Consider the following 21,629-nt stretch of genomic DNA (forward strand, 5'->3'; position numbering starts at 1 on the left):
GTGCCCCTTAGTTCTGTTTTCTTCAGCATTGATTCCCCTACCAAGCAAGTTCTCTCCTGGTCATGACAGCAAAGTTGCCTCTTTAGCAACCCTAGCATAGATATTCTCTTCCTTCATAGTTAAAATTCCCAAAACTGAGATTCACTGGACCATCTAGGATATATGCCCACTCCTGAACATAACATCGTGAAAGAGGTGGACTACTCCGGCCAGGCTCTATCCATGTGCCTATACCTGAACCAGTACAGTGTCCAGAGGGTTCTGATGCCTTTTTAATCCAGACTTGGGTTGTATGCTCACCCTTGAAGTTGGGGGTGAATTAGCCCATCAGACCACATAAGCTGACAGAAGAAGAGGGAGGTGGGCTGGACAGTGGCACAGCAGTAAAATGTGATGCTCTGGGAGGCTGACCCACATGGGAAGGTTCTAGGTTTGCATCTGATGACCTCTCTGAGAAGGCATGGTATGCCCATGCCCATGATCCAGAGATGGCTGAAGTTGGGGGTAGTCGTAATATCAAGACCCTGTTGGGGTGCTCTCTGTCTCTGTTGCTCATTGAAGAAATAAAATTATTTAAAATGTTTCATTTTTTTAAAAAGAGGGGATACTGGATATTAGCAAGGCAAAAACCTACAGATTCCCTGCAGTATCATGGTGAAAGGGTTGCTCTATTGCACTTTTACAGCTGGTATGAATTGATCTATCCTGAGCATCTAGGTTGAGGGATGGAGGTCTGAGATCAATGATTATTAGAAACTCACCCTGGTTCATAATCCTCTTATCTCTGTCATTGATATTGCTCTACCATCTTCTCTTAGACCCCTTTGATTAGGGTTTAGTTCAAAAGATCTAAAATTCTTAGAACAGTGATAACCTTTTATAATGGAGTGTGAATCTTTTTATAACACTGTATGATGCAGAGACTATATTATCGATGCTAAGAAGTGGAGAGAACCCCCTCTTATTCTGTTAGTCATAAAAGGCCAAGAACACCTCAAAATGCATAAAGTGCCTGGTAAAATCTCCTGTGACAAACATCTCTGAAAAACAGATAGGAGTCGGGACCAGCAGTTAGTGTAATGGCTATGTCGCTGGACTCCCATGTAGTCGACCATGGTTCGGGTCCCGGACCCAGTGGCTTAAAACTCATGCCGGGCGCGCGTGTGTGCGTGCCCAAGATCCCGAGAGGAGAATGGAGGAGAAGGGATTGCGATGTGACCATACCCCCTGGGGGGTGATTTCTCACTTTCTGTCTCTAATGTCTCTGTCTGGTGAGCGCATGTGCCCTATAGCGAAAATCTCTCAAAAAAAAAAAACCAGATAGGAGTTATGTGTGCAGGGTCATTCTTCCAACCTGACTCATGACTTTATTATGTAAGGTGGGGCAGAAAATGGAGCAAGTGTCTTGGGGAGATTCTGGGAAATGTGTGAAGAAGAGACCTTGATATCAACAGTAATGAAATGTAATATAGGCAGGTTCAGACTACAATTTTTCTGAGTGCCTTCTATATGCCAACTGAATTTGTGTGCATTATTGAGGGGGGCAAGTAAAACTTCAGTTTATTCCAGAACAAAATACAGTATTTGTAAACATAATTTTTCTTTCCATGCAACATATTTATTTAATGACTGACAAGCTCTCTGAATCTATTCACTGGGGAAGAATGAGCCAATTGTTCATCAGATTTGACCATCTGTCTCCTCCCTAAGCTGATATCCTCAGTGGTGCCTCTTGAAATAACCCAAACAGATGTGAATCAAAAAGCAAGCTGAAGTTAAACAGCTATTCCCATTGGATATAAGTCTAGCTATAAAGACTCAAAGAAGGTTAGCTAATCAGTAGGGTTTCAGTTTGAATTTGGGATTCTTCTTCCAAAAAATAGCAGCAGCAAGATAGCCAGTTTGTACTATGAAACCAATAAGTTCTCAGACACACAGCAATGATGATAGACAACAGTAAATAAAAGATATGTATGTACTTAATGAGCACATAAAATGTATAATTTACAATAAAATCTTCCCTCCAAAGAACCTAGATTTCTTTTTCAAGTTTTAGCAGGTGTTTGCCCTTAGAAAAATCATTAAATAGGCGAGCCTCTTTTTCTGTAGCTTTCTTCCTCTCCTCTAACCTCTTGCTTAGGTGCTATGTTATTCTGCTGGGGCTACCATAACAATGCTATTGACTGAGTAACATTAAACAACAGAAATGTATTTCCTTCACAGATCTGGAGGCTGGAAGTCCAAGATGTTGGCAGGTTTTGTTTCCCCTGAGACCTTTCCTTCCTTGCAGACAGCACCTTCTGTGTCCTCACATGGCCTTTTCTCTGGGCATCCATGCTTGTTGTCTCTTCTTGTAAGAATACAAATCATAATGGGATTAGGGCCCCATCCTATGACCTCACTTAACCCTAAATACCTCATGCAAGGCCTAGCCTCCAAATACAGTCACTGTGGGGGTTAGATATCCAACATATAAATTTGGAGGTAGAGGTAGGGCTGGAAGTGGGACACAATTCCATTCATTACTCTTATTACTTCGCTCTTCCTACCTGGTCTCTGTTCTCAGGAAGCAGTATTATAGACCCATTGCCACAGAGCTGTAAACATCATTAAAGGTTAGATGCATTTAAATTGGGCACTGAGCTTCAAGTCAATGGGGAATGTCAGTGTCCACCAACAAACAACATCATAGTACTAAAAACAAAACAGAATCCCTAGGGTATGTGGATCAGAAAGGGAAGCAGCAGGCTAGTGTACTAGATTAAAACTTAAGTCCAGGGTTAGAAAAGTAAAATTTATTTCCTCTTTAAGTCATCCATTTGGCCAGTTCTTTATTCAAAAATGTCAAATGGATAATTGAAAGAAAATCCCATCTTCCTGTGCAGAGGTCTCCTTAGAGTATGTATCAGGAGAGGTCTTCAAAAAGCTCATGGAAAATATGTATCATGGGAAAATTATTCACAGAGCAAAGGGGATTTTTTTTTTGGTACCAAAATTAACTCCTACATAAATGTTATGTTTCCATGAACTTTTCTGAAGTCCTCTTATATTTTCCAGAGTTGAGTTTGCCCAATCTTAAGTGGGCATCTCCAAAACCCTAGAAACTATTTCTGAGGGTCTGGCGCTGTGTAGAGAAGGAGTGTTGCCAGGAGTGCCCCCAGAGTGCTACAGCATCACCTGAGGCTACGGGCATACCCTGTTGACTCAACGCTCTCCATCAGAGGCTGGTGTCAACCAGATGCCCGGGCTGTTGCAGCACCTGCTTCCTTCTGTTTATGGCACTGAGAACTTTCTTCCTGGGACCCAGCTGCATTTGTATGCTCTGAAGGTCCTCATCAGAGCAAAGCAACAGAGCTTCCAGATCAATCTGCTCTCTTATGAAAATGGGAAGGAATTCGTCTAGGTGCTGGGACTGCAAGAACACTTCCAGGGGAGTAGCATCAACCGCATCTTCCTCCCATTCCACTTCATCCTCATCCCAAGGCATATCACCTTTAAGACCGTTTTCCTCTCCCTCTTCATCAGCCTCAGCTTCTTCAGCCTCTGCAGCTCCTTGTCTCTGAAGCCATTCACTAGGCATTCTAAATCCCAGCTCCCTCTGTCTGTCTGAGATTTCTTCAGGACTCAGTATTCTGTTCTTTCTAAAAACAATATTTCCTAGACCTGGACGGTTGAGAATGGATTCATGTTGCACACTACCATCCTCCTCTGCTGAGAACTGGAGCTTCTCCTTAAAGTCCTCCGAGAATGAGTCTTCCTCCTCCTCTCTGAATACTTCCATCACATTCCTCTGTCCACTTCTGCCTTCCTTCTCTATGTTCCCTGCGGTATCTTTGTTCTTCTTGAATTTTAGCTTGAACGTGTCTTTAATGCCTTTAGACAGTGACCCAAATGTGCCAGAAGCAGAAGCGTTTGAAAAGGATGACTTAGAGAAGGTGCCCTTGGCAGAAGAAAGAGTCCCAGATTCCTCCTGGTTGTAGGTACGGGCCATCTTATTGTGATGTTTCTCCTGGAGCCTTTCACACTCTTTGATTTGCCTCCTGGCATTCTTCTGGGCCTGCTCCTTCAGCCTGGCGACCTTCTTAGGATTCATGATGTTCTGGGCAGTGGCAGCCTTATCCAGGAGAGCAACACAATCATTCTGTTCCCTGCTGGCAGCAGCGTCCAGTGGAGTCTGTAAGTCGTTGTCCAGGGCAAAGATATTGGCACCAAAGTTGACCAGAAATGAGACACAGTGGGCATGGCCATTGGAGGCTGCATAATGTAGGGGAGTATTTCCCCAGATGTCACATCTATCAGGGTCCCCTCTAAAAGAGAAAATATAAAAAATACATGTTGAATTTTTCCTCTGAACACAAAGTCTAAAAAATAAAAATAAAGAACAAAACGCAGGTTAATACACGCATGTTTAGCCTGCTTTGATAGGAGATAGCAACTGTAAGTCTAGATAGGTCACCTCTAGGATACTACCTGGCCAGAAACAGAAACAGCTCATACCTTCCCTGAGTTTCCTTTTTAGAAGGAAGCCTTCTAAGAAAATGTCTAGAGAACAAGTTTCATGTCTCATTGGCCAGAATTGGGTTATATGCTCAATGTAGTACCATGCTCAATGTAGTACCATGTTTAACTTAGATTGATTAGAATTTCCTTCTGAAGCTATAGGTAGGGTTACCCCATGGTGTGCTGGTAAATGTTTAATAACTGGCTCATCCAGGGTGGGGGAGGTGTTGTTAAAGCCCTGGTGTACAATATGGACCATTTTCTGTGATGAATGAAAGATCTTCTGAAGATTAAACCAGAAAACTATGAAGCAAAGGTAAATCTCAAATAAGCCAATGGAAGCTCTTGGAAAGATGGCTAGGCTCCATGAACAGTTCTGCCTGGCAGAGAGGATTAGAGAATATGAAATAATTTGTACTGTAAAATAACCTGGACTTTTCCAGCCCTGCATTGTAATCAGTAGAGATTGCAAAAGAGCAGCCACAACCAGAGGTTTATCTTGAGGAAGACTTTGAAGAGAGAAAAAGAGACTGATCTTTGCTAGCAGATGATACATTACAGAATACTTGGTAGGCAGGGCCGAATTGAGAAGGTTCATGTGTGAATTGTGTGTTGGGTATTTGATTTTCAACAGTCTGAGTAGTTGACATGTAAATATTTTCTCAAAAATATTTATTTATTTATTTGGAGAGGTTTTTGCTATAGGGTGTACATGTTCACCAGAAGGACAGAGAGAGGCAGAGAGACAGAAAGTGAGAAATCACCCCCCCCAAGGGAGGGGATGGCCACACCACAATTCCTTCTCCTCCATTTTCCTCTTGGGATCTTGGGCATGCACGTACACGCGCCTGGCATGAGTCTAAGCCACCAGGTCCAGGACTAGAACCACGGTAGACTACATGGGAGTCCAGCAACATAGCCATTACGCCAAATGCTGGTCCCATCTAAAAAATATTTAAAACCATACTGTCTCTGTTATAGAGCCACAAACAAAATTATAATAAATATCTTTATATTTATCTTTAAATTCAGTTTCTTGAAATTTTGAAAGTTGTTTATTAGCTGTCAAGAACTATGACATATGAGCAAACATTTTTTGATATGTAAAGTAAATGTGTGTGGGAAAACGTAAAAATAAATGTTAAAAAATTTTTTTTAAAGTCTTCAAAAAGTTCATGGAAAATTTGTACTATGAAACAAAAAAAATTCATGAATTTGGGGGCCAGCAGATGGTGTAGCGGTTATGTTGCTGGACTCCCACATGGCCAACTGTGGTTTGAGTCCTGGATCCAATGGTTTGAAATTTATACCGGTCACATGTGCACATTCTCCAGGGGAGAATGGATTATTGCATAGCCATCCCTCCGGAGGGTGATTTCTCACTTTCTCTCTCCCTGTCTCTGTTTATCTTTCTTTTGGGTGAGCACACGCACCCTAAGACAAAAACTTCTACAAAAACAAAAGAGAAGTTATTCATGGATTTCCTTTTTTTTTTTTTTTTTGGAGAGGTTTTCACTACAAGGCGTGCGCGCTCGCCAGACAGACAGAAACAGACATAGAGACAGAAAGCGAGAAATCACCCCCCAGGGGGGATGGTCACGCTGCAATCCCTTCTCCTCCATTCTCCTCTCGGGATCTTGGGCACGAACACATGTGCCCAGCATGAGTTCTAAGCCACCGGGTCCGGGACGCGAACTGCAGTTGACTACGTGGGAGTCCAGCAACATAGCCATTACGCTAACTGCTGGTTCCCTGGATTTCCATTCTTTAAAAAAAAATACCAGAGAGTGTGTAGGCACGGGAGAGAGGAGGGGGGGAGGGAGACAGAGAAAGAGAGAGATGAAGCCCTCTCTAATAGGGCATATGACAATCCTTTTTCTTCCAATTCTCCATCCTATCAGGATCCTGGGCAGGGGTTGGCATTCAAATCATGGTCAGCCATGTGGAATCTGGCCCCCTCTGCCCAGCACTTAACCACTGCACTACAGGACCAGTTTGGATTTCAAAAAAAATTTCTGTACTAAAGTAAACTCATATACTTTAATCCCATTTTTCCATGAACTTTTGAAGTCCCCTTGAAATATTTCCGCTGTGGCAAATTTCAGGTTACCAGTGCATCATCACTAGACAGAGTGGGGTCAGTAGAAACTCACCAGAGAGACAGAGACAGAAAGTGAGAAATCATCCCCTAGGAGGGATGTCCACACTGCAATTCCTTCTTCTCCATTCTCCTCTTGGGATTTTGGGAGAAGAATAATATGTAGTGGGACCAGCAGTGGCATGGTGGTTAGGGGTGCTGGACTCCCACATAGCTGACTATGGTTTGACTCCCAGGCCTAGCGGCTTGCTGTCTCATTTCTCTCTTTCTCTCTCACTCATTCCCTCTCTGGTCAAATTAAAATAAATAAATAAAAATAAATAAAATAATTCTTTAAAAATACAGTAAAATAATTACAAGGTTATGAGCTTTGAATGTTACTTTTTAGTATAATTTATTAAATTATAAGTTCATGTAATTTTATCTTTAGTAATTAATATGTTTGATTCTCAAATACCCTGAAAATTTAGCATGAGTTGATGAGAGCTGGTTCCAGCACACCACTGCTGCCCTCCCCTGCATCACACATGAGAAAATAAATAACAATAAAACTAGGCCCCCATCAGCAAGAGAGAAGAGAGGAATTGATATTGAGTAGGTAGTAAACAGGGTCTACTACATTAATAGTAAATAAATCATTATTTACACAAAGGGCAGTCCATCATTTATTCCTCAGAATACATCTAGCAGCATATATCCAAATAATTCTATAAGAGTTGAAAACAAAACAAGGGAGCATTATTAAATGCATTAAGGCCTGAACCCCAATACCTAGTACAGAAATGGGGACAGGGTCTGTGCTTAATGAAGATTTGTAGCATGAATAAAAGTCTACTAGACTCAGGACCAACAGATGCCATAATGCAGTTCAAGTCCTGGACCCAGTGGCTTAAACTCACACTGGGTATGAGTGTGTGAGTGCCCCAAATCCCAAGAGGAGACTGGAGAAGAGATTGCGGTGTAGCCATCCCCCCTGGGGATGATTTCTCACTTTCTCTCTGTCTCTCTCTGTCTCTCTGTTGAGTTTCTACTGGACTCCTGTCCTAAGCTACCAGCCCCCCTTCTCCTATGAGATCTTGAGTTCCAAGAAGACACAGTCCCCATGGAAGAACAGGAGAGAGAATCCAGGATGCCTCTTAACATTTTTGGTAAACAGAGGGCAAAAACAGAAGAAAAGATCCATACCCTTACAATTGACATGACAATGCATTGTAACCTGTTTGTTCCTGGCTATTAAAGTTTGGTCTGGGACCAGCAGCAGTAGCAATACCTGTGAATTTGTTAGATATGCAGAATCTAGGCCCCAGCACAGGTTTATTAAATCAGAATTTAACAAGATCCCTAAGTGATTCATAAGCTCACTACAGACTGAGAAGAGCTGCACGATTTAATGTGACCCAACCAGTACCCTATAATTTGATGAATCAGATTTGTAAGCCCTCCATGGGACCCCCTGGCTGGCTCATGCTTTTTGATTCTGAAGCACCATCACATTCACTGCTCTCCACAAACAACCATCTTAGAGATGAAAGGTAAAAACCATTATCACAAGAGCAAAATAAGATTCAGAGAAGGGCTAGATGGTGGCAAAGCAGTAAAACTTGCTCTGTGAGGCTGACCCACATGGGAAGGTTTCCAGTTCATGCCTGGGGACCTCCTTGTTCATCTGGGGCTGGCTGAAACTGGGAATGAATTGTGGCATAGCACATAGTGAATATTTGGTGACCATTACATATTCACCTTGTCTCCAAAGTCATAATCCTTACTTTTGCGTATTGTTTTTTCTCATGCCTATCTAATAAGTTTCTGCAGCACAATAACTTGTTATTTTTGTTATATTTTTAAACAATTAGACTCTTATTTAATTTGTCAACACTTATGCCTTATCTTCCTAATTAGATATGCCTTAGAGGGCAATGCTTGTATCTTCTTCCTCTTTGTGGCATCTCGATCTCCTGGCAGAAGTCTCAAACTCAACCCAAAGAAGCCAAGCAGGTCTTACAAATGACTGAGTGGGGCCAGGTTTGTACTTTCAACCAAGTCATAGCTAAGTGCCATGCTCCACCTAAAAGGGACAGTGATATCTCAACTGTGGCTGATGCTACCTTGAATAAAAGCAGAAATGGGCCAGCAGATGGCATGGTGGTTAATAAGGGCACTGGACTCCCACATGGCTGACTGCGGCTTGGTACTGGACCTGGTGGCTTGCTTTCTCACTTTCTCTCTCTCCCCCGCTCTTTGGTCAAATTTAAATAAATGAAGAAAGTTAAATAAAATAAATCTTTTTTTAAAAAAATAAAAAGGCAGAAATAAGATTGTCAGCGCTTCCATTTTTCAAACAAGGCCAGAAATCTGCAGTTTTGTATGGTATTTTTGACTCAAATTTACAAGAAAAATACAGTGACGTCAAAATAAAATACATTGTGGGCTAGTGCAGCCCATAAGCTGGCAATTGGCCATCTCCTTCTGAGCAGAGACCAGCACGAGCAGATGCACCAAGGGATGATGTTTTGTGGCATATTTGGGGACCCAGGAGTATACATCAGCACGACCAGAGTACATGAAACTGGGGGCATGGGAAAGGGAAGGAAAGGAAAGGAAACAAAATTGAATCTAAGGAAAGCAAATATGAAATAACACAGTTTTATTGGACAGTTAGTTTAAAAAAAACCTCTGGTCAGTTGGCCTGATTTAATTATTTGGGATCAAAGGATCAAACTTGGCTCAGTCGTTCATCTTAGGAGAAAGCAGTGCCTCACTCTCAAATGCATGGTTTAATTTTGTATTTATCTTAGCCATGTACCACATTCAAGACTCTAAGTACTCTAGGCATCAAAGAGAGATTGTAAAACATCCAAGATGTTACTTTGAATATTAACAAAAACATACTGATTAAATTGGCCTGAAATAGTTCTTGGATTGGGTAAGTTAAAAAAGAAAACTTTGGGAAGAGTGAGCAGTACTGGAGATATGAAGGAGTATTAAGAAGTCTATGCTTGGGAACCAGCAGTTAGCGTAATGGCTATGTCGCTGGACTCCCACGTAGTCGACCGCGGTTCGTGTCCCGGACCCGGTGGCTTAAAACTCACGCCGGGCGTGTGTGCGTGCGTGCCCAAGATCCCGAGAGGAGAATGGAGGAGAAGGGATTGCGGCGTGACCATCCCCCCTGGGGGGTGATTTCTCGCTTTCTGTCTCTATGTCTCTCTCTGTCTGTCTGGCGAGCGCACGCGCCCTACATTGAAAATCTCTCCAAAAAAAAAAAAGAAGTCTATGCTTAAGGTCATTTATTAGTGGACTTTCCCATCTCAAAGGATTTAAAGTGATATTTCCAATATAGGAGAAAGACAATGAGGAAAACCTGAAATGACCTCCAAAGTTTAGTCCACTTTTTTTTTGGAGAGGTTTTTTTTTTGCTATAGGGTGTGTGCGCTCGCCAGACAGACAGAGACAGAGAGACAGAAAGCGAGAAATCACCCCCCAGGGGGGATAGTCACGCCGCAATCCCTTCTCCTCCGTTCTCCTCTCGGGATCTTGGGCATGAATGCACACACGTCCGACGTGAGTTTAAGCCACTGGGTCTGGGACTCGAACCACGGTCGGCTACGTGGGAGTCCAGCGACATAGCCATTACGCTAACTGCTGGATCCCAAGTTTAGTCCACTTTTGAGAAAATTTCAAATGCAAAATTCCAGATTTACAGATAAAATAGACAATAAGGTGATCTCTGAGTTTCCCTACTACATTTAAGCTAATATTTCCACTAACAAAAAAAAATTTTTTTGAGAGGGAGATTTTTGCTATAGGGGGCTTGCACTCCCAGCACAGACAGAAAAAGACAGAGACAGAAAGCAAGAAATCACCCCCTAGGGGGATGGCTGCACCACAATCTCTTCTCCATTCTCCTCTCAGGATCCTGGGCATGCACACCCCTGCACCTAGCGTGAGTTTCAAGTTACCGGGTCTGGGACTGGAACTGTGGTCCACTGCATGGGAGGATAGCTAGGTAACCATTATGTCATCTGCTGGTCCCTCCACTTACAAAAATCCTATTTACAGTTTTCCAAATGAATTTACAATTTATTTTTTATTTTATTCTTTTGTTATAGATTTTTGCTATAGGGCATGTGCACTCACAGGAGAGACAGAGAAAAAGGGAGACAGAAACCAAGAAATCATGCCCCAGGGGAAGATGGTCATGCTGTAATCCCTTCTACTCCATCCTTCTCTCAGGATTTTGGGCAGTCACACACATGTGCCCGGCATGAGTTTCAAGCCACAGGTCCAGGACTCAAACCCCCGTCAACTACATGGGAGTCCAGCAATGTAACCATTATGTCATCTGCTGGTCCCTGGATGTACGGTCTAAATAAAACTATTTTCTACTGACAAGTTCACCGGCATCCTTCTGAATTGAATTTGTGTCATATTTTACATATATTTTTAGTTTATTTATTTTTTTCCTTCATGAAAGAGAGTCAGAGAGAAAGAGTGAGAAAGACAAGTAACTACGACAGACTCTCATGCTGCAATTCTTTCTCTAAGTTTTCTTCCTAGCCAGGATCACGGGCCTGAGTGCCTGCCTGGCATGTCCAGGATGACCTGGGAACCAAACCCTGATTTCTATTATGGCTTCAGCATTGAGGAGCAGTAGCATGCTACAGCTATAAAATTTAAACTGGGCTATCAGTCACATTTCTTCATAGAACCATTGCATATACCTTCCCAGGTATTCACAAACCGGCCTCCCTTGTTTGATTATATGAGTTCAGCATTAAAATATTTATAGTTTCATTGGGCTAGTTTCATTCAGTCTAGTACTGATTTTTTTTCCTATTTTTTTTTTTCAAAGAAGAAATAGTTGAAGAGATTTTTAAATAATCTGTGTTTTTGCCCTGGATTTTTGGTAGATCAATGTATATAGCCAGTAATTTGTAAAGCTGGTTTGGTATTTTTGCCACTAAATAGACCATTTCCTTAAATTGAATTACCCGGAGCATTTGTTCCATTGCAATTTTTCTTTTTGAAGTTGATTTGTTTTTTCATGAAGTTGCTCTCAGAAAACAATCATTCTTTCAAAAAATGCTTTCTACATGAAAAGGAGTATTTGAACTCACTAGTAATCAAATAAATGCAAATTAAAACCATTCACTACTCTTTTTTTTTTTTCTCTTCTTATAAGATAGGCAACGACTTAAAAGAATATTACTACTCAGTTTTGGCAGGAGTGAGGGGGAAGGAACAATGCTGTGGAAATAGAAAGCGGCTCAAATTTCCAGGCACGGTATGTGCCAAAAGCCTTCAAAACATGGCACCCCTTTGAATCAACACTTCTACTTTAGGAATTTATCTTAAAGAAATATCAGACCCTTGTGCAAAGATGAATGAGCAATGATGTTCATCTCCTCTTTATTTGTAAGAGTTAAAAGGCTGGATTCAAATTAAATGTCACAAATAGGCAACTGATCAAATAAATTATGACTCAACCTAAGTGTCCATCAACAAATGAATGGATAAAGAAAATGTAGATACATGAGAGACTACTCTTCAGTCCTAAAAAAAAAAAAAGAAATTCTATCATTTGCAACAACAGGGATGGAATTGGAGAATACTATGCCACATGAAAGCAGTCAGGCACAGATAAAGAAATACCAAATAATATAATTTATATGCTGGATCAAAAAAGTTGAACTCTTAGTTTTTGAACTCTTATTTTTATGTGTCTGTATTTAATGTTCCTGAGATAGCACACCCTTGAAAACTTCTTGGAGATCTGGTCTGGTGCTGGTAAATTCTTTCAAGTTTTGTTTATCTGAGAACGTTCTTGTCATTTCTTCCCACATGAAAGATAATCTTGCTGGGTACAGTATTCTTGGCTGAAATTGCTTTTCTCTCAACACTTTGAATATATTTTCCCATTCTTTCCTCGCTCGCATTGTTTCTGATGAGAGGTCTGCTGTTAGCCTGATGAGATATCCTTTGTAGGTAACTTGATGTTTTTCTCTTGCCAATCTTAGTATTTTGTCTTTGTGGTTTGGGCAACCTGGCTATAATGTGTCTTGGAGAAGATCTTCTTAGGTTGATTCTATTTGAGGTCCTTTGTATTTCTTGTGACTGGATCTTTCAGTGCCTCTCTAGGTTTGGAAAGTTTTCTTGCAGGATTTTATGGAATAGATTATCAATGCCCTTATGAGTCTCTTCGCCTTCTGGAATGCCAGTTATCTGGATGTTTGGACGTTTGATGGTATCTAGTACTTCTCATACATTATTCTCAAATTTGGGGGCATTTTTCTCAGGCTTCATGATGGATTTTTTCTAGGCCAGCAATTTTCTCTTCTATGCCTGAGATTCTATTTTCTGTATGATCTAGTCTGCTTTTAACACTTTCAAGGGAGCTTTTGACTTCTTGTATTCTAGCCTTCATTTCTAACAGTTCCATTTGACTCTTTTTTAAAGTTATGTAATTCCGCTTTTAGATCTTGTAAGAATTTCCTCACCTCATGGAACTCATCAACTTCTTTCTCCTTTCTCTTCTGCAATTCATTGTCTCTCTTACTTCGCAGGAGCCATGAGGAGTCTTCTGCTAAAGTCCTCGCCTCTCCTGCCACACTAATTTGTTTGCTGGAGGCTGAATTATCAGTAGGAACTCTTCATTTCTCTTTTACCCTGAAATGACTACTACTCAGGAGCCATGAGGAATCTTCTGTGGCTAACTTAATGGTAGGAACAAATCTGGGGTTGAATATTATGTCCCAGAATTTAATCAGGAAAATCGAACCACAACAGGAGATAAAGTACATGAGACTGAATTGATGAACTATAATTTTATGACTTTTGACTAAAATATTGCTGATTTTCTTGTAGACTTTTTTATCTGGTTATAAGGATTTGTGTCCTGCCTTGAGATATGGATAGGTTCACACACCTACCATGAGAATAGAATCTTAACCTGTTTCCTGGCTTTAAGCAAAGTTCCTTAGCATTTCTTTGATTTAAGTTAAAACTGGTTTTCTTAATAGAACCAAGTGAACTTGCTATTGAAAGTAGTTAGATCATTTAAGAAATTGTGTGATCAATACAATGTGAGTGGAAAAGGAATGGAAGACAATTGTAGACACCAGAGATAGTGTGAGAAGAAGGTGGGAAAGGACAGAGGGTCAGAAATAGGGGTAAAAAAAATTCTAGAAACTAGAAATGGAAAATTTTTGATAATAATATGTACAATTAAGCCACTCTGCAGTATATTCTGAGTGGGAAATCACATTTTGTATGGGAAATCACATTTGTAATGGGAAATCACATTAAGTTAAAAAAAAGTTTCAGAAAAAAAAAACCCTAAAACTGTTTTTCTTGAAATTAAAAAAAAATGCATTAAAAATACCTATTTGATGCCTGCAGTAAGATATATAGCCCCAGGTAGGTGCTATTTTATAGGATGTACATTCTACTCACTGAGGCTTATGCCAAAAGTTGGACTTGTATTCATGGAAATGTATATATCACCTCTGATCGCTATGAAAATATTTAGATTAATTAAGATCTTTAGTGACTCAATAAAATGTGTGGGGGAAAAATTAAAAAAAGCAAACAGATACCAGAGACAGTGTGGGAGGAGAGTGGGAGACAGCAGAGGGTAAGAGATAGGGAATCAAGGATGGGGGGAAAAAAGCAAAACATACAGGAAACAAGAAATGGAAAATTATTTGTTGACGATAACATGTATGTTGATGTGCTTGATTGAGCCAGTGTACTCTTGATGGAAAATCTCACTTTGTATACTGTAACGATGTACAGTGACTGAATGTAAATAAATAAATTTAATTTTTAAAAAAAGTTGAACTCATAGGGAACAGAGAATAGGATAAAGGCTATTAGAGTCTGAGAGGAAGGAAATGATTGGGGAGGTACTGGTCAAGAAATACAAAATATCAGTTAAGAGGATTACGTTCAAGAGAGCTATTGTAGAACATGGAAACTACAGTTAAAAACAAGGTATTAAAGCAAAGGTCTTCAAAAAGTTTGAGGAAAAATGGGGTTAAAGAAGGGGTTTATTTTAGTACAAAAATTTTCTAAATCCATGCTGTTTTCATAATACACATTTTCCATTAACTTTTTGAAAAATCTGCATATAATTGGAAAGTAATGGATTTTCAGTGTTTTCACCACACAGGTATGTGAAATAATATATGCTAATTAGCTTAATTTAACCATTCTACAATGTATACATCTTTTTTTAAAGAACTTTTTATTTAACTTTATTTATTTACTTTTTTTTTATTTGACCAGAGAGGGATAGAGTGAGAGAATGAGAGAGAGGGAGAAAGCAAGCCACCAGGTCCAGGACTTTAACCACGGTTGGCCATGTGGGAGTCTACCACCCTTAACCACCACACCACCTGCCAGCCCTGAATGTATACACCTTTTAAATGATCATGTTATACACCATGAATATAAACAATTTTTTTTGTCACTTAAAAATAAATGGGGGCCAGCAAGTGGTGTGGTGGTTAAGGTGCTGGACTCCCACATGGCCGACTGTGGTTTGAGTACTGGACCTGGAACTCACACTAGGCACATGTGCGTGTGTGCACAAAATCCCAGGAGGAGAATGAAGGAGAAGGGACTGCATACCCCCTTTAGGGGTGATTTTTCACTTTCCTCTTATTGTCTCTCTCTATTTCTTGCTGGCAAGTATATACACCCTATGGCAAAAACCTAAAAAATCAAATAAAATAAATAATAAAGCCAGAAAACACAATACCATGTAGTCATTAAAAATAGTGTCACAGGCAAGGTATTAACAAACAGAATTGACAAAGAACTGAAATAAATCAACTGCAAAAAATAATAATAACCCAATTAAAAACGGACATAGGACCATTCTCAGAAGAAGATGTACAAATGGCTAACAAGCATGTGAAAAAAAATTCCACATCACTATCATTATAGAAACACAAATCTAAACTACTAGCCTCAGTTAAAATAGCTATTATCAAAAACATAAAAATGACCAAATGCCAGCAAGAATGCAGAGAAAAAGGGATGCTTTTAAACACGCTTCCTTCCATCTTCACTTGGTCAACTCTTTCTCATCTGTTAAATCCCACTTAAATACTTTCCCCTTAGGAAAGCTTTTCTTCACCCTTTAGATTGAGATAAATGTCTGCATTATTTGCTACCCTCTACTTCCCCTTTTGAAACACATATTATAGATGACTTTTTCGGTCTTCTCTCTCAAACCTGATCGCCATGACAGGAATCGTGTTTCTCTTGTTGATCACCATGTCCCTAGTGGCGGCAAAATGGTTGGCACGGAACACTAAGTAAATAAGTATTGAATTCACTTGGCTCCTTTTTTACATTTTCTTTTTCTACCCTTCTTAGGTCATGGTTGCCATCACTGTCTAGTCCCTCTAGTAACAGACAGACAGACAGAAGAAAAGAGTGAGCTAACTCCTGTAGTAAAGGGAGTGGGCACCACTGGATGTGTGTACCTGCTGACCTGAGCGGTAATAACGTTAACAGAGGTTAAAGGTCCCTACTATGTCTTATAAAGCCAGCAACTTCACTTAAGAACTGTGAGCTTACGACAGAATTGAGTGTTAATATAAGGTTGTAGGATTTTAATAGCATAGATGAAAAAATACAATATAATCAAGGCACGTCAGTTGTTCTCACCGGGGTTGACAACTTAAAACCAAGTAGAATGGTGATTTGGGGGAAGGGGTGCAGAATGCACATACACTAGCTAGGGAGAGACAGAAAGAGAGAGATAGCCAGCAAAAAACAAAACAACCCATATGGGGCATAGTCATACCACAATACCTGCTCCTCCGTATCTCCCTCTTTGGGGACTTTAGGCACATATACACACTCACTGAGTAAGCTTTTTGACTGTGTGGTTGGCCCTGTGGGATCCAGAGACCAGAGGCTTGCCTCTGAACAGGGTCTATCCTCTTTTCTTTTTTTTTAATTGTTTAAATTTTATGGGAAAAAAAAAATTAAAGGCTTACAATTAAAATGTCTTTCTCTAGCCACTCACCCAAGGCAGATAACGCCTTAGAGTTCATGGTTTCTCCTCTATGTGTGGCTACGGGGTGAGTCGCTCCCATGGTGCCAGTTCTTGATTCAAAAAAATAGCATCTCTAGGCAAAATATCCCCCTTCTCAAAAAAGTCAATTATTGGGAACCAGCAGTTAGCGTAATGGCTATGTCGCTGGACTCCCACGTAGTCGACCGCGGTTCGTGTCCCAGACCCGGTGGCTTAAAACTCACGCCGGGCGCGTGTGCGTGCGTGCCCAAGATCCCGAGAGGAGAATGGAGGAGAAGGGATTGCGGCGTGACCATCCCCCCGGGGGGTGATTTCTCGCTTTCTGTCTCTATGTCTCTCTCTGTCTGTCTGGCGAGCGCACGCGCCCTACATTGAAAATCTCTCTCTCAAAAAAAAAAGTCAATTATTTAGACAGTCCAGAAAGAGAGAAAAGTATTTTCACTGACTTCCCTACCTATTGTTTGCCATTTGCAAAATCCAACTGTACACAGTTTCCAAGTGAAACCATCAGACTGAACTTACCCTCTGCTGCAGATTATCTCTAGGGCTTCCAAGTTCCCATGGTAGGCTGCCAAGAGGGTTGGAGTCATGCCATCTTCATCCGAGAGATTCAGATCTCGCTTGGTAGCCTCTTTCAGAAGTTCCAGGTAGCTATCACTGGCAGCTTGGTGGTAGCGAGTGGACATTTTTTCTGCTCACCAAAGCTTGGCCAGATAACCGTCTCCAGGCAGAGCAGGATGTTGGCAGAGAAGCCTTCCTACAGAGCTGGTTAATCAGTGACAAGGTGGAAAGTCACCCTAGGGCAAAGCTCATCCCAACCTCCCTCCATGGAAGGCAGCCAGAAAGGATCACAGCACTGAACTTAGACCCTTCCTTTCTGAAATGACCATGACGTTGAATATTAAAACCTGCTGTGTCCGTCTTGAGTGTTTTGAGGCATGTTTCATTGTCTCTGCCCATTCACAAGTCCTGAATGTAATGCTCATCTTGGTTCAGGGTGTAGAAAATCATGAAATGTTCAGAACTTGTTTAGTTTGTTGGAGAAGTCTTACTGTTTTTTAATTGTCAGAGGACAGGTAATACTCACCAGAGGTGGGGAGGCAGAGTATGTGAGAAAGCACTCCCACAGGGTGTGGTCATGCTGCATCCTCTTTCCTTCATTTCTCTATCCTGTTGGGATTTGTGCACACATGAGCCTGGCACGTTTTTCGAGCTTCTGGGCCAAGATTCATAGTCTGCTGTGTGGGATCTGGCTCCCTTAACCACTAGACTACAGGCCTTTCTTTTTTTTTTTTTTTTTTTTTAAAGAGATTTTTGCTATAGGGCATGTGTGCTTGCTGGAGAGACAGAGAAATAAAGTGAGAAATCACCTCCCCAGGGGTGATGGCTATACTACAATCCCTTCTCCTCCATTTCTTCTCTGTATTTTGGGCACACATATGCATGCCTCATATGAGTTTCAAGCCACCAGGTCCAGGAATCGAACCATAGTTGGCCATGTGGGAGTCCAATGCCTTAACAACTATGCCACCTGTTGCCCCTCTTTTTTAAAACATGAGCTATAATTTCTACATCATGAAACTTACCCATTTTAAATATATATTTTATAATTTTTAATAAATTTGCAGAATTGTGCAGCCATTACAGTAATCCAATTTTAGAATGTTTCTCTTCTTTTCTTTTTTAATTCTCTCAGGTTTTGCTATAAGGCAAGTGTGCTTCCCAGAGGGAGAGAGAGAGAGAGAGGGAGAGAGAGAGAGAGAGAGGAAGGAAGAGAGTGAAAGAAAGTGCGAAATCATACCTCAGAAGGTGCCACAATCCCTTTTTCTCCATTCTCCTCTCAGGATCTTGGGAATGCACATGAATACATCAGTATTTTTCAAGCTGCTGGATCCGGGACTTGAACCACACAGTTGGCCATGTGGGATCCAGCACCTTAACTTCTGCACCACCAGCTGGTTCCTACTTTTAGGACATTTCTGTTACCCTAAAATTACCCTTATGCTCCTTTGCAATCAATCCTCCTGCCTACTCCCAGCCTTAGGAAATCACTAATCTGCTTTCTGTCTCTATAGATTTGCTTTTTATGGGCATTTTATATAAATAGAATCATATAATATATAATCTGCCATGTCTAACTTGTTTCAGCTTGTATACTTTGAGGTTTATCTATGTGACAGCATGAAAAATCATTTTATTGATGAATAATATTCAATTGTATTAATATATCAGATACTCATTATTCTTTCAATAGTTAATGACCATTTGGATTGTTTCCATTTTTCTGGCAATTATGAATAATGCCACTATGAACACGTATATGAAAATCTCTATGTAGACATATATTTTCATTTTGCTTGGATATACACCAAAGAGTGGAATTGCTGGATTATTTGGCAATTTATATTTAACTTTAAGAAATTGCCAAGGGGCCAGTAGATGATATAGTGGTTAAGACACTAGACTCCCACATAGTCAATCATAGTTCGAGTCTTGAACTGGTGGCCTGAAACTCACAACAGGAATGTGTGCATATGTACCCAAAATCCTGAAAGGAGAATGTAGAAGAAGGGATTACAACATGGCCATCCCCTCTGGGAGATGATTTCTCATTTTCTGTCTCTTTGTCTCTCCAGTGAGTGTACACGCCTTATTGCAAACATCTCTCAAAGAAAAAAATAAAAAAAGGAATTGTCAAACTGTTCTCCTAAATGGCTGTACCATTGCACTTTCCTACCAACAAGATATCAGGATTCCATTTTCTCTCTCTCTCCGGCAAGTATGTGCGGCCTATCGGAAAAAAAATTCTTAAGAAAGAAAAGCACCAAAAAGAACCAGCACAAGTCTAAGCAAATATGAAGTTATAGGTTTTATGTTGACCATGTTCTCTAAAGACACTGCAGTAAAATTAGAAATCGCCCTGATACAACTGATCAAATATATATTTTTACACACACTGTATATATACACGCAAACATAGATCTAATACATGGACTCTTGTGATGTATTTTTACAGTCTTCATCATCAAAAACATACCATTTTTCATTATGAATTTTTTTCCTCTTTAATTCACCTCATTTCCCCATATTGTTACAAAATCATTAATATAGTTGGATAATAGGTCACTAAATTGTTGTGAGGAAGTCTATAACCATTTATGCCTCTTATCTCCTTTTGTCCAAATATTTTATTTCAAGATAGCTTATTTGCCTCATCTGAAAAAGTACAAAACTTTCATCTCCAAGTTCCTGTTAATAATAATTGGCCCCAAGAGTCACTGTTCTTTTTCTGGTTTCTGTGTAAACAGCAGTAGAATCTATAAAAGCAGCCCAACAGACAGCATTGTTTAGCAGGGGAAAAAATGTTTTTAGCCCAGAGAGAGTGACATATCCAAACACGATTATGGATACTTTGAGCAAAAGGTAAGGTTGCTCTTTAATTCATTTTTGCATGAGCCACTTTAATTTAGACACAATTACATTCACTAACGAACTCAGAAATAGAAAAATACACGTTGTCTGAGAGAGGGCTTCTCAAAGATGGATTATTTGCAGTAGAATCCCAAGTGCCAATTGACTAAGGAATCTCTATCAGAAGATGATAATGATGATGATGATAAAGAGGAGAACAATGAAGATGTGAATGAAGGCATAGGATTAGGAGGATAGAGCACTTATAGGGGAGAGGAAGGAGGATTAGAGGTGGAAGACAGGAAAGAGAAGGAAGAGTCAGCTCCCACAGTATGTCCGACTTGGAATTAAACTCTATGCAAAATGACAAAACATTAGCTTTTATAAAATGGTGAAGTACCTGCCACCCTCTGGCATTTCCTTGGAAAAACGTATTGAGAGAAGAATGGGTGGGGAGGAGGAAAGAAATCAAAATCAAATCCTGTTGAATTTGAAGATCCTCCCTACTCCATCCTTTCAAGGTGAGGTTGAGAAAGGGTTGATCTCAGACAGAGCTAGAGGACCTGGATGACTTGCGGCAAGGTGCTCCATCTAACCAAGTTCCATTTCTTTGTGGATAAAATTGAGGAATGTTGCTCACTGTCATAATATCATCGACTAACTTTACAGCAGTAAAGAAAATATGGCATAAAATTCCTTACGAACTATATAGTATAGTTTTACTAACTGGAAGCAACAGTGTTCTTGTAATTTAGAGAGCAGAGAGACAGCTATAGCTCAGTGATTGGTCTATTTCCCTCCACAAAGCCTGAAGGAAGCAAAGTGAGTGGGAGACAGTGAGGATACAAGTTAATAAAAAGAACTACACGGTTTGTGTATCATGGAGACACTACCTATTCCTGAAGTATCTTGGTAATTGGGAAGGCAACTATAGCTTTTGAGTGCATGTTTTGACTACTTTGATCTGGTGGAAATAAGTATTTGTGTCTGTTTCAACAGAATGCTTTGGGTCAGAGAATAATATTAGATTGTCATGAAAGTCGTGATGTATTTTTCTATGTTTTTCTATGTAAAAATACATCATGACTTTCCCGACAACCCAGTATCTACCATGCACACAGTAGACTTTGAGGATCAGACTTGCCTGACAATGACCTCAAGCAAGACTCTCATCAGCCTTTCTGCTGTAGCCACACCTACACCCACACCTCTCACATTCCTGCAATGCTAGTATAAGTCAAAGAAACATCCTGCCAGTGATTTCTGTGTTTCCTGGCTGTTACTGAAGTTCAGAGAGGGAAGTTTTATGTTCTCCTTAGTTTTCCTAAAACTCTAGAAATTCTGTTATCTGACACCTCAAGCATTGAACTATTTCATTTTGAGAAGCGCTTCTACCCAAATATCACTTCTTTTGGCCAATGACCCAGAGAAAACAGGGTGAATTAACTCCCATGGGCATCACTTGGATTCTTCCACTTGTGGGTCCCTTCCTCCCCACAGTGCAATGGCGTTGTCAGCTTCTCAGCATGCATGTGTAAGTTTTCTTTCTTTTTTTCATAAAATTGAGAGACA

General features: G+C 40.4%; 1 protein-coding gene across 1 annotated transcript; it reads right to left on the minus strand.

The window, feature by feature from the left end:
• Positions 1-2,159: 2,159 nt before the first annotated feature.
• Positions 2,160-17,396, minus strand: ANKS4B (ankyrin repeat and sterile alpha motif domain containing 4B). Its single transcript, XM_006153272.3, has 2 exons — positions 17,169-17,396; positions 2,160-4,307 (listed from the first exon to the last, which is right to left on the minus strand). The coding sequence occupies exons 1-2, from the start codon at positions 17,330-17,332 to the stop codon at positions 3,218-3,220; spliced, it is 1,254 nt and encodes a 417-aa protein (XP_006153334.1). The 5' UTR covers positions 17,333-17,396; the 3' UTR covers positions 2,160-3,217.
• Between the last annotated feature and the right edge of the window lie 4,233 nt (positions 17,397-21,629).

The sequence above is a fragment of the Tupaia chinensis genome, unplaced genomic scaffold (assembly GCF_000334495.1).
Source record: "Tupaia chinensis unplaced genomic scaffold, TupChi_1.0 Scaffold000367_1, whole genome shotgun sequence".
Classification (NCBI taxonomy): domain Eukaryota; kingdom Metazoa; phylum Chordata; class Mammalia; order Scandentia; family Tupaiidae; genus Tupaia; species Tupaia belangeri.